The 9722-nt window shown below is 46.8% G+C and overlaps 1 protein-coding gene across 1 annotated transcript in view; it reads right to left on the bottom strand.

Annotated features, from left to right (window-relative positions):
• Window positions 1-6519: 6519 nt before the first annotated feature.
• The window catches only part of LOC128343876 (uncharacterized), a 65348-nt gene continuing 62145 nt past the window's right edge, over window positions 6520-9722 (bottom strand). Inside the window, 1 exon segment of the mRNA XM_053293309.1 lies at window positions 6520-9142. Coding sequence (XP_053149284.1) covers window positions 7836-9142 — 1307 coding nt within the window. The 3' untranslated portion in view covers window positions 6520-7835.

Here is a 9722-nt window from a genome sequence, read left to right as displayed (position 1 = left end):
CCCTGTCTTTGCAAGCAGGGAGAAGCCATCCCGGCCACTCTGAAAACGCTGCGCTGGCCTGATTTTACTTACAAATGGGGTGCATGACAACATTTACTAACATGGCCATGCCCCCTGTGTCTGATATCAGATGCAGGGGGCAAGGCTGGGGTGGAGGGGGCCCGCCGGCAGCAGACTAATCAGGAGCCGCCAGCATCCTCCCTATGCTACTGAGCCAAGAACTACAATTGCCTGCTGTCACATTATTGGCACAGAGTGTCAAGGAAAGAAATGTACTTTACTTGAAAAGCTAACTGAGCATTACTTACTGGGTGTCAAGTAAAAGCGTTTCTTAACGCCTGCTAACTAAGCCAAGAGACACCTTTTAAAGTGGTGATTCTCTTATATTTAGCAGCGGGAGAGCAACTGGCCCTATCCAACCCCAGCACAGCATTCCTCCAGTGGCAGTTGCTGGTATCTGCCTTATGTTTCTTTTTAGATTGTGAGCCCTTTAGAGACAGAGGGCCATCTTATTTATATATATTTATTTTTCTATGTAAACCGCTTTGAGAGCTTTGGTTGAAGAGTGATATATAAATATTCGTAGCAGTAGCAGCAACTATTTTCAGAGAGTATAGCAGTTTTGATTAAGGGATCTTGCTTGAAAAGCTACAGGTTATGGAAGAGTGCTGCTTTTAATATATTGAAGAGGGCAGATACACTGATTATAATGGCACAGGGATTGCAGCAATTAAGCTCTCCCGCTCTCAGCCAGAAATTCCTCAGGGGCATCTCTAGGAAGTGATTGGGGAAGCTACACCAGCTGAATTTCTACTTGGATGCAGCCCTCTTCAGCCCAATTTCCAGCTGAAAGACCATGGCAAATGTAGATGAATTGAGACTAATTTGTAAAACTGGCATAATATACAAGGCTGTACACAGTCTTTACAGCTTATATGGCATGGAAGTTGTTGGGCATTTTCACTTGCAATTTCCATACTTTTTAGGGCAAAGGTGAAAATTGAAAGCATCTTAATTCCCATCTTAAAGCAAATGTTTTTGGATTTGTGAATATAAACCTTTCTCCTGGATTTATTGCATTAGTGGTGTGTGAGCTGGCCGTTTGGCCAGTTCAGCTCAAATACGGACCTGATTCGAGCTGATCCAGCCCAGACTTGGGTGAACCGGGTCTGGTTTGGCCATTGAGCCACCCAAGCTGTCTCTTAAGATGGCTCAGGGGGTATACTTGTAAAGGGGAATCTGGCTAAAATTCTCCTGTACAAGTAAAGGGGATTCCCTACCCTAAGGTGAGGAGGGGAATCCCTTATCTTTAGTTTCCCACCAGCAGGGACAGCAGCAGTGACATCGGAGTGGTGGCGGGGGTCCTCCAACCCCAGCCCCCACCAGCCTCACAAATGACAGGCCGGCTGGTTGCCGATAATTGTGGACATTTGTATACAGGACAATATTTTGGACTATAGAATTAGGCTTGTGAAATAGATTGGCTCTGACTAATTTGAATGCTTGCTAACTTTTTCATTGATTGAGGTGGACTTAAGAAATGAAACACTGGCATGTTTTAGCTATGCTTGATTATTTGTAAGTGAATTTAGTTTACTGGAAAGTAGCTAATAAAATAGGAACATGGAATTTGAGTTTGTGAGCGTGCCACATATTACAAAACTATCCCAAAAGGGTAATAAAGAAAGCAAAGAAGCAGTGCAAAGGCAAAGGAAGAGCATACTCCATGTGTGGCTGAAGCTGTGTGGTTGAAAGGCTGAGTGTCACTAGGAAGTAACTATAAAATAAGTTACTGTAGAAGCAGGAAGAGTGGCTGAATATAAAATGAAACAAGGGCTTCTGATCTGGAGAGGAGAGCTGGTCTTGTGGTAGCAAGCATGACTTGTCCCCATAGCTAAGCAGGGTCTGCCCTGGTTGCATATGAATGGGAGACTTGATGTGTGAGCGCTGCAAGATATTCCCCTCAGGGGATGAAGCCGCTCTGGGAAGAGCAGAAGGTTTCAAGTTCCCTCCCTGGCTTCTCCAAGATAGGGCTGAGAGAGATTCCTGCCTGCAACCTTGGAGACGCCGCTGCCAGTCTGTGTAGACAATACTGAGCTAAATAGACCAATGGTCTGACTCAGTATATGGCAGCTTCCTATGTTCCTATGTTCCTATGATCCATCTGGCCCCCAATTTCCATTAGGTTGCATAGGAGCATAGAAAGCTGCCGTATACCAAGTCAGGCTCTAGCTCAGTGTTGTCTACACTGACCAGCAGTGGCTCTCCCAGATTTCAGGCAGGAATCTTTCCTATCCCTACCTGGGACTGAACCCGGGATTTTCTGCATGCAAGTAGATGCTCTACCACTGAACTACAGCTTGAGAAGAACGCCCGAATATCTGTAAGGAGCACCTGTGAGGGAGTGAGCAACAGGCTGGGGCAGTACCTTTGGCCCTGTTTTAGAGGCTGTACTAGCAAACAAGTCACTTCAAGTGGCACAGCGGGGAAGTTTATTTATTTTACATTTTATATCCCGCTCTTCCTCCAAGGAGCCCAGAACGCTGTACTACATACTTGAGTTTCTCCTCACAACAACCCTGTGAAGTAGGTTAGGCTGAGAGAGAAGTGACTGGCCCAGAGTCACCCAGCTCGTATCATGGCTGAATGGGGATTTGAACTCGGGTCTCCCCGATCCAAGTCCAGCACTCTAACCACTACACCACGCTGGCTTGACTAACAAGCAGAAGGTTGCTGGTTCGAATCCCTGCGGGTACTATATCAGACAGCAGCGATTTAGTAAGATGCTAAAAGGCATCATCTCATACAGCGCGAGAGGAGGCAATGGTAAACCCCTCCTGTATTCTACCAAAGAAAACCACAGGGCTCTGTGGGCACCAGAAGTCAAAATCGACTTGACAGCACACTTTACCTTTACTTTACTAGCAAACAGCATTTTTATTTAACATCTGGAGAGGGCTAATTATATCAATAAATCCAGCATGTTTGTCTTGTCCTTCTTTTAATGAATGTATGTAATTTTTATACAACAGACAACACACACACCACGTCCCACACCCACCCACACACACCTCATAATTATTTTGAGCACTTTCCTAGCAACAGGCAGCAAGAACGGACCGAGTATGACACAAGAATTCATGTGGATATTGAAAAGGGGTCCACTGCATTTAAGAAAGACATGTTTATATTAGGTTGTGGGAAAGTGAACAAAGCACTGAAAATATTATTGTGGAAGCAGGTTGGCTGACACAAGGAAATATCCGGAAAATCTGTTTTTTTTTTTAATAATACATGTGTGGATGCAAAAGATCCTAAGATCTTGTGAACACTGAATACATAAGAGTTATGAAGTTTGGAAGATTGAGAAACTTTCGGCTTTCACTCACATAGCTATGGAAGTTGGATTGCATATATCACCTTCATTCCAATGGCACTGTGAATGGGAATGCGTTCCTGTACAACATTGAGAAGAGTTCTTTTCACCTTACCTAATTGGTGTTGAACCTTGCTTGTGCAGTATCTGGATTATAAAGATAAGAACTGTTCTGATCAACCTAAGTGTTATAGAGGACTATATATGTTGTATAAGATCCTCTGCAACATTTGTATGTATTTTGTGCCAGGGTCAGGGGGACGGCAGATGTGCCTCAATGGGACCGGCCCAAGTGTGTCCCAAGGTGGGAGGAGTCTCAGCTGGGATGTGCACGGAACCGGCTGGCCCGGTTCAGTTTGAGTCCGGACCAGACTCGAACCAGACTGGACCAGTTCAGTCTGGCACCCCCTCGAACGCCCTGCCCCAGTTCGGTCAGGAGGGATCGCGAATTTTTTTTAAAGTAAAAAAGGGGGGTTTTTAACAGTTGTCCCCTTCAAGGGAGTTCCTTGGGGTGGCGGGGGAGGAGTCTGCAGAGGTTTCCCCTCCCCCCGCTGGCTTCTGTAATCAACCCCTCTGGCCCATTCGGCCGGTTCTTCAGTCTGTCCAGGCCTCCGTAGTTCGGCATGGCGACCAAAATGGCAGCCACCGCACATGTGCAAATGGCCTCTGTGATGCCTGGCATGGCCCAGGGCCTCACAGAGGCCATCTGCGCATGTGTGGCAGTCGCCATTTTGGCAACGCACTGAACTACGGAGGCCCGAATGGGCTGAAGAACCAGCCGAACGGGCCGGAGGAGGAGATTACGGAGGGCAGTGGGGGGGGAACCTCCGCGGACACCCCCTCGCCACCTCAAGGAACTCCCCCAAAGAGGAGAAGGGTAAAAAAAAAAATTCACTTAAAAAAAATAATTCAAAGAACCCACCCCCAAACCGTTGGAGGGGGTTGGTCATGTCGGACTGAACAAGGGGGGGTTCGGTTCGACCCCGATCGAACCAAACCAGTTTGATGTCAAACTGGTTCAGGGTCGAACCTGTTTGCACATCCCTAGTTTCAGCATCTGCCCAAGAAGGAGCCCAGGAGTCAGACCAAGGTGAGTCCAGGGGACACAAGTCACCCCCCACCTGCTCCACCACAAGGGGGCAGACCGATTCAGCAGGCCAGCCCCAAGTGCTTTAAGTGTGGAGGAGAGAGACACTTCAAGAGGGACTGTCCCAAGACTAAAGCCTTGATAATGAGCATAATGTGGGATAGAAGCCCAGAGGTGGCAGAAGCCCAGAAGGGGTCCCCACCTGGTTATGCATGGCACTTCAGGAAGGATGGCCCCCAGGATAAAGCCTACCTAATGCACATGGACGGTGATAGAAGCCCAGCAGCGGCAGCACAGAAGGGGTCAACCCCTTCTTTTGATATGGAGGCTATTCCACCCAGGTGGCGAGTGAATGTTTGGGTTAATGGTCAGCAAGTCGCAGTCTGGAGGGACTCTGGGGCTACGATCTCAGCCATACACCCCTCACTTGTCAAGGCCCAGCAGCTTGCCCAGGCTTCCCAGGGGCAGGTTTTCTTCTCCAGAGGCCGGGCAGAAATGCTCATAGCAAAGGTACCAGTCCGGTTGCCTGACTGGGAGGGAAAATGGGACTTTGCTGTGGTGGGAGATGAACAGCCCTGTGCCATGCTGATTGGAGAAGATTTAGTTGTCCACATTTGGGAGACTCATCACCCAGGAGAGAAGGTTCCAGGAGAGGTGGAAGTAGAGAGGCTGAACCAAGGTCGAGTAGAGAGGCTGAACCACAAGGCCCTCTGTAATATTTCAGATAAAGCCTGTCCCTTTTAGAATTATAAATATTATTGGAAATTAAATACATACTGTGAATCATTTCAATTATTTTTTTTAATAAAATGTGACATATTTTCAAATACCTTCAACTGAAAGCAGCACCTAAGAGAAAGGAGCACTATTTTTTAGTGAAGTGCTTAACAAATCACAAAACTACAGTAACAAAAGCTAGTAATGTGGCTTTCTCAATATTGTTTAATGAACATTTAGTTGTATCTTAAACATCTTGATGCTCAAGCACAACCAGAACACCCAATCCAAACTGTGACTTTGGTGGACAACAAGAAGGTATATTGTTGGGCTGTGGGGAGGATTTTTATTAAACGTTTGTAATAGGGAGGGAGGGAGAGAGAGATTGATTCAAACCAGGGAAAGAAGCGTGGGAGAACAACCTCCACAAGCAAACTGCCTTTAAAAATGCAAGCACACACGCAGTGGCTTAATGAAAGCAGAGTCTGGTGTTGGTAGCAAAGTTTGCAAACCTTTTCCATCCACCCCTTCTCCATCCACCCCCTGCCCTGGTGCAGCACAGCAGAATATTATAACAAATAAATAAGGTTCTTCAGTATTCTGTCACCACTCCAACTTTGTATCTTGGCCCAAACTCTTAATCTTAATGGTTCTTCACAGTACCCAAATTTCCTTTCATCCAATCATTGCCCTGCCCCCTAAATTATCTGAACATTCTCCTGGTCCCCATCCACAGGCAACTTCAGCCAATGGACACAGGCTGAGATTTGGAGTTGTGAGAGTTAACTTAAAGCCTTGGTCTTCCCCCATCTGTGTTGTGTTTTCCCCTCCATTGTAATGGATGGAGGAGAAAACATAACACATACACAAGCACACAGAGAGCAGAGGCGTAACTAAGGAAAACGGCGCCCGGGGCAAGCACTGAAATTGTGCCCCCCCATCGTGCCCCCCCGCCGCCCCCCAACATACATCTGACTGACACACATGTGTTTTTTCCTCACAACAACCCTGTGAAGTTGGCCTGTATCTCAAACATCAGAATTATGATGCAATGATGATGATGATGATTATGATGCCCTTCCCTCACGCCCTGGTTCTGTTCCTGACTTTCCCTTGTGAGTGACTGTATTTTAACAAACCGAAAACCAAGGACTCCAGAGTAATTCGAGGGACTAGGGTGATAGTGCTAAAGACTCCTTATTCATGCCATCCTTTTTAATCCACTTTTTGCCACTTTTTGAGCCACTTTTTGGCGCGCCCCCATGTGACCCACCAGGGTGGCGCCCGGGGCACGTGCCCCCCCTGCCCCCCCTATAGTTACGCCCCTGACAGAGAGGAATGTCTGTGTTCCTCTCTCATCCACCCCCCACACCCCTCCTCCTCCCCCAAAAGGAAAGGCACACTGGGTCACACACTTCTTTTCAAATGTGTCTCCTCTTGAATTCGTGAGGCTAGCTGCTGATCCCACGGAAGGGCTGTGGACCTCCCCCACCCCCCACTACCGCCGGGCCTGGGCCGAGAGCTCCAGCTGCGATCTCTTGCTCAGCCGGCAAAGGGAACTTTCCGGCTGAACTGATCAGGCAGGTGACATGTGGTGCCAACCTGCCAATGAGAGCCGGACGGGGCCAGGAGGACGGGAGGAGCCGAGGCAAAATGGTGGAGTGGAGCTGGGGGAAAGGAGGGAGGGACTCACTGGAGAGACAGAGTACTGCAAAGAGGTGAAACGGAATTGAATACTGATTATTACTGAAGGAACCGGGTGCTGGTTGGGGAGGCCTCCGAATAGTCACGAGACATGCCTCTGGGGGGGCCCTCAAGGCAGTGGGCCCCGAGACAAATGTCTCCCCTTGCCCAGTTATAGTTACGCCCCTGCACACAGGGTGGAGTTCAAACCCCAGAAGCAACTTATAGTGCCTAAGAGACACTGCTTGAGCATCTTAGAGATGGTGCATGCCCACTCAAATGGACACATGGGTGTGGGGAGAACAAAGGACAGAGTGAGAAAAAACCTTCACTGGACTGGGTTTGGCCAGGACGTGACTAAGGATGTGAAGTCATGTGAGGTTTGCCAGAAAAGGGGGGAAAGCCAGGGAGAAGGGCAGACACCTGTACAGCCCTTGTCTGGCAGGGACACCCCATTACATAGAGTGACAATAGACATCCTGGCGCCTATCTAACCCAAGACTTCCAGGGGAAAACAGTATATACTGACTGTAATGGACTGTGCCACTAGGTGGCCAGAGGCGGTTGCCCTAAGACAGAAAGATGCAAAGACTGTAAGTCAGGCTCTGCTGAGCATTTCTGCCAGGACTGGTTGGCCAAGGGAAGTCCTGACTGACGCAGGTGCCAAGTTCATACATGGGATGATGGAAAAGCATTGGAGCACCTCACCCCTGTGTCTGGCCAGCATCTGACAAGTGGATCAGTGGGAGAGGCCCAAGGGACTTTGGGGGCCACGATCCACAAGTTCATTAAGGAGCATTCCAAAGACTGGGACTTGGGGTTGCCACAGCTGTTGGACACCTACAGAGCTGTGCCGCACCCGAGCCGAGGTTATTCTCCCCTTGATCTAGTCCATGGGAGAGATGCCAGAGGGAATTTGGGACAGATGAGACTTCAGTGGGAGGAGAAAGAACTTACACTGAAGCTCTTCCCTCATACCAAGCATATATATGGTTTTTCTTCTGTATGGGTTCTATGATGTGAAATAAGAGTTCCCCTCTGCCTGAACCTCTTTCCACACTCCCAGCATTTATATGGTTTCTATTCTGTGTGGGTTCTATGATGTACAATAAGACCTTCCCTCCTGATGAAGCTCTTTCCACACTCCAAGCATTTATATGGTTTCTCTCCTGCGTGGGTTCTATGGTGTAAATTAAGAGTTCCCTTCTGCCTGAAGCTCTGCCCACACTCCAAGCATTTATATGGTTTCTCTCCTGTGTGGGTTCTTTGATGCTGAGTAAGCATTCCATTCTGGCTGAAGCTCTTTCCACACTCCAAGCATTTATATGGTTTCTCTCCTGTGTGGGTTCTTTGATGCCTAGTAAGCATTCCATTCTGGCTGAAGCTCTTTCCACACTCCAAGCATTTATATGGTTTCTCTCCTGTGTGGGTTCTTTGATGCCTAGTAAGCATTCCATTCTGGCTGAAGCTCTTTCCACACTCCAAGCATTTATATGGTTTCTCTTCTGTGTGCAATCTTTGATGCCTAGTAAGCTTTCCAGTCTCACTGAAGCTCTTTCCACACTCCAAGCATTTATATGGTTTCTCTCCTGTGTGAGTTCTTTGATGCACAATAAGATTTCCCTTCCAGCTGAAGCTCTTTCCACACTCCAAGCATTTATATGGTTTCTCTCCTGTGTGGATTTTTTGATGCACAATAAGATTTCCCTTCTGTCTGAAGCTCTTTCCACACTCCAAGCATTCATATGGTTTCGCTCCTGTGTGAGTTCTTTGATGCCTAGTAAGCTTTCCATTCTCACTGAACATCTTTCCACACTCCAAGCATTTATATGGTTTCACTCCTGTGTGGGTTCTTTGATGCCTAGTAAGCTTTCCATTCTTACTGAAACTCTTTCCACACTCCCAGCATTTATATGGTTTCTCGCATGTGTGGGTTCTTTGATGCCTAGTAAGCTTTCCATTCTGGCTGAAGCTCCTTCCACACTCCAAGCAGGTATATGGTTTCTCTTCAGTGTGCACTTTCCTTTTAAGTTGAAAGCTTGGTTCAGAACTGAAGCTTTTCCTACTCGGAGGCTGCAGACTTCTTTCTGTTTCTTCCTGTGATGTTTTTTGCATTCCATTTTCATGGACATTACCATGCTGAGAACCAGATGATCCAATCCTGTTCTTCCATTGTGCTTCAGTTTTCTTTCTCTGTTGTTCCCTCTTTTTCCATCTGGCACCTCCCAACAATCCTCCGCTGGGTTTTTCTTCATTCTTTCTCCCGCAACTGTCACCTGCTGGGATGAAGGGAGAAAACTGGTCAAAACCTGGGGTAGAAAAGGAGCCTTCAAGAGGGCTAAAGGTAAGAAATGTTTGAAATGCAAACAAGAGGTTGACAGATTTTCCAATATTTGGTGGTTATGTAATTACACTAAAAGCTATCAGATTCAGAAAAGAATGGAAAATATACTGAAAATAAATCTGGCTTTAGAGGTGTGTGTGTGATCTTTAATCAAGAATTTACTCAACGAGTGTATCGAATTAGTTGGCCATATGCTTGCTGCTGCCAGGATGTGCTGTGCAACTTGCTGGAAGTTAAGAGCTGTTCCTAATGTTAACGAATAGAAAGAGAAATTATATCACTTTGCAATAGTGGTGAAACTAACTGCCACGGTGAGAGTTAAAGGACAACCTTGGAAAATGTAGCAGATTTATTGAACGTTGGAGGTATTTTATTGTATATGGTAGGAAAAGGCACATTCTTTTAGTGATCTTAATCATATTTTTCAATTATGACCTATAGATCTACTGTATAGTGTCATGCCTTTTTTCCATGTATTTATTTGGATTTATATCTTAATTGTAAATTACTGACAG

Source organism: Hemicordylus capensis, chromosome 2, assembly GCF_027244095.1.
Source record: "Hemicordylus capensis ecotype Gifberg chromosome 2, rHemCap1.1.pri, whole genome shotgun sequence".
Classification (NCBI taxonomy): Eukaryota; Metazoa; Chordata; class Lepidosauria; order Squamata; family Cordylidae; genus Hemicordylus; species Hemicordylus capensis.
This window is presented reverse-complemented; position numbering and strand designations above follow the sequence as displayed.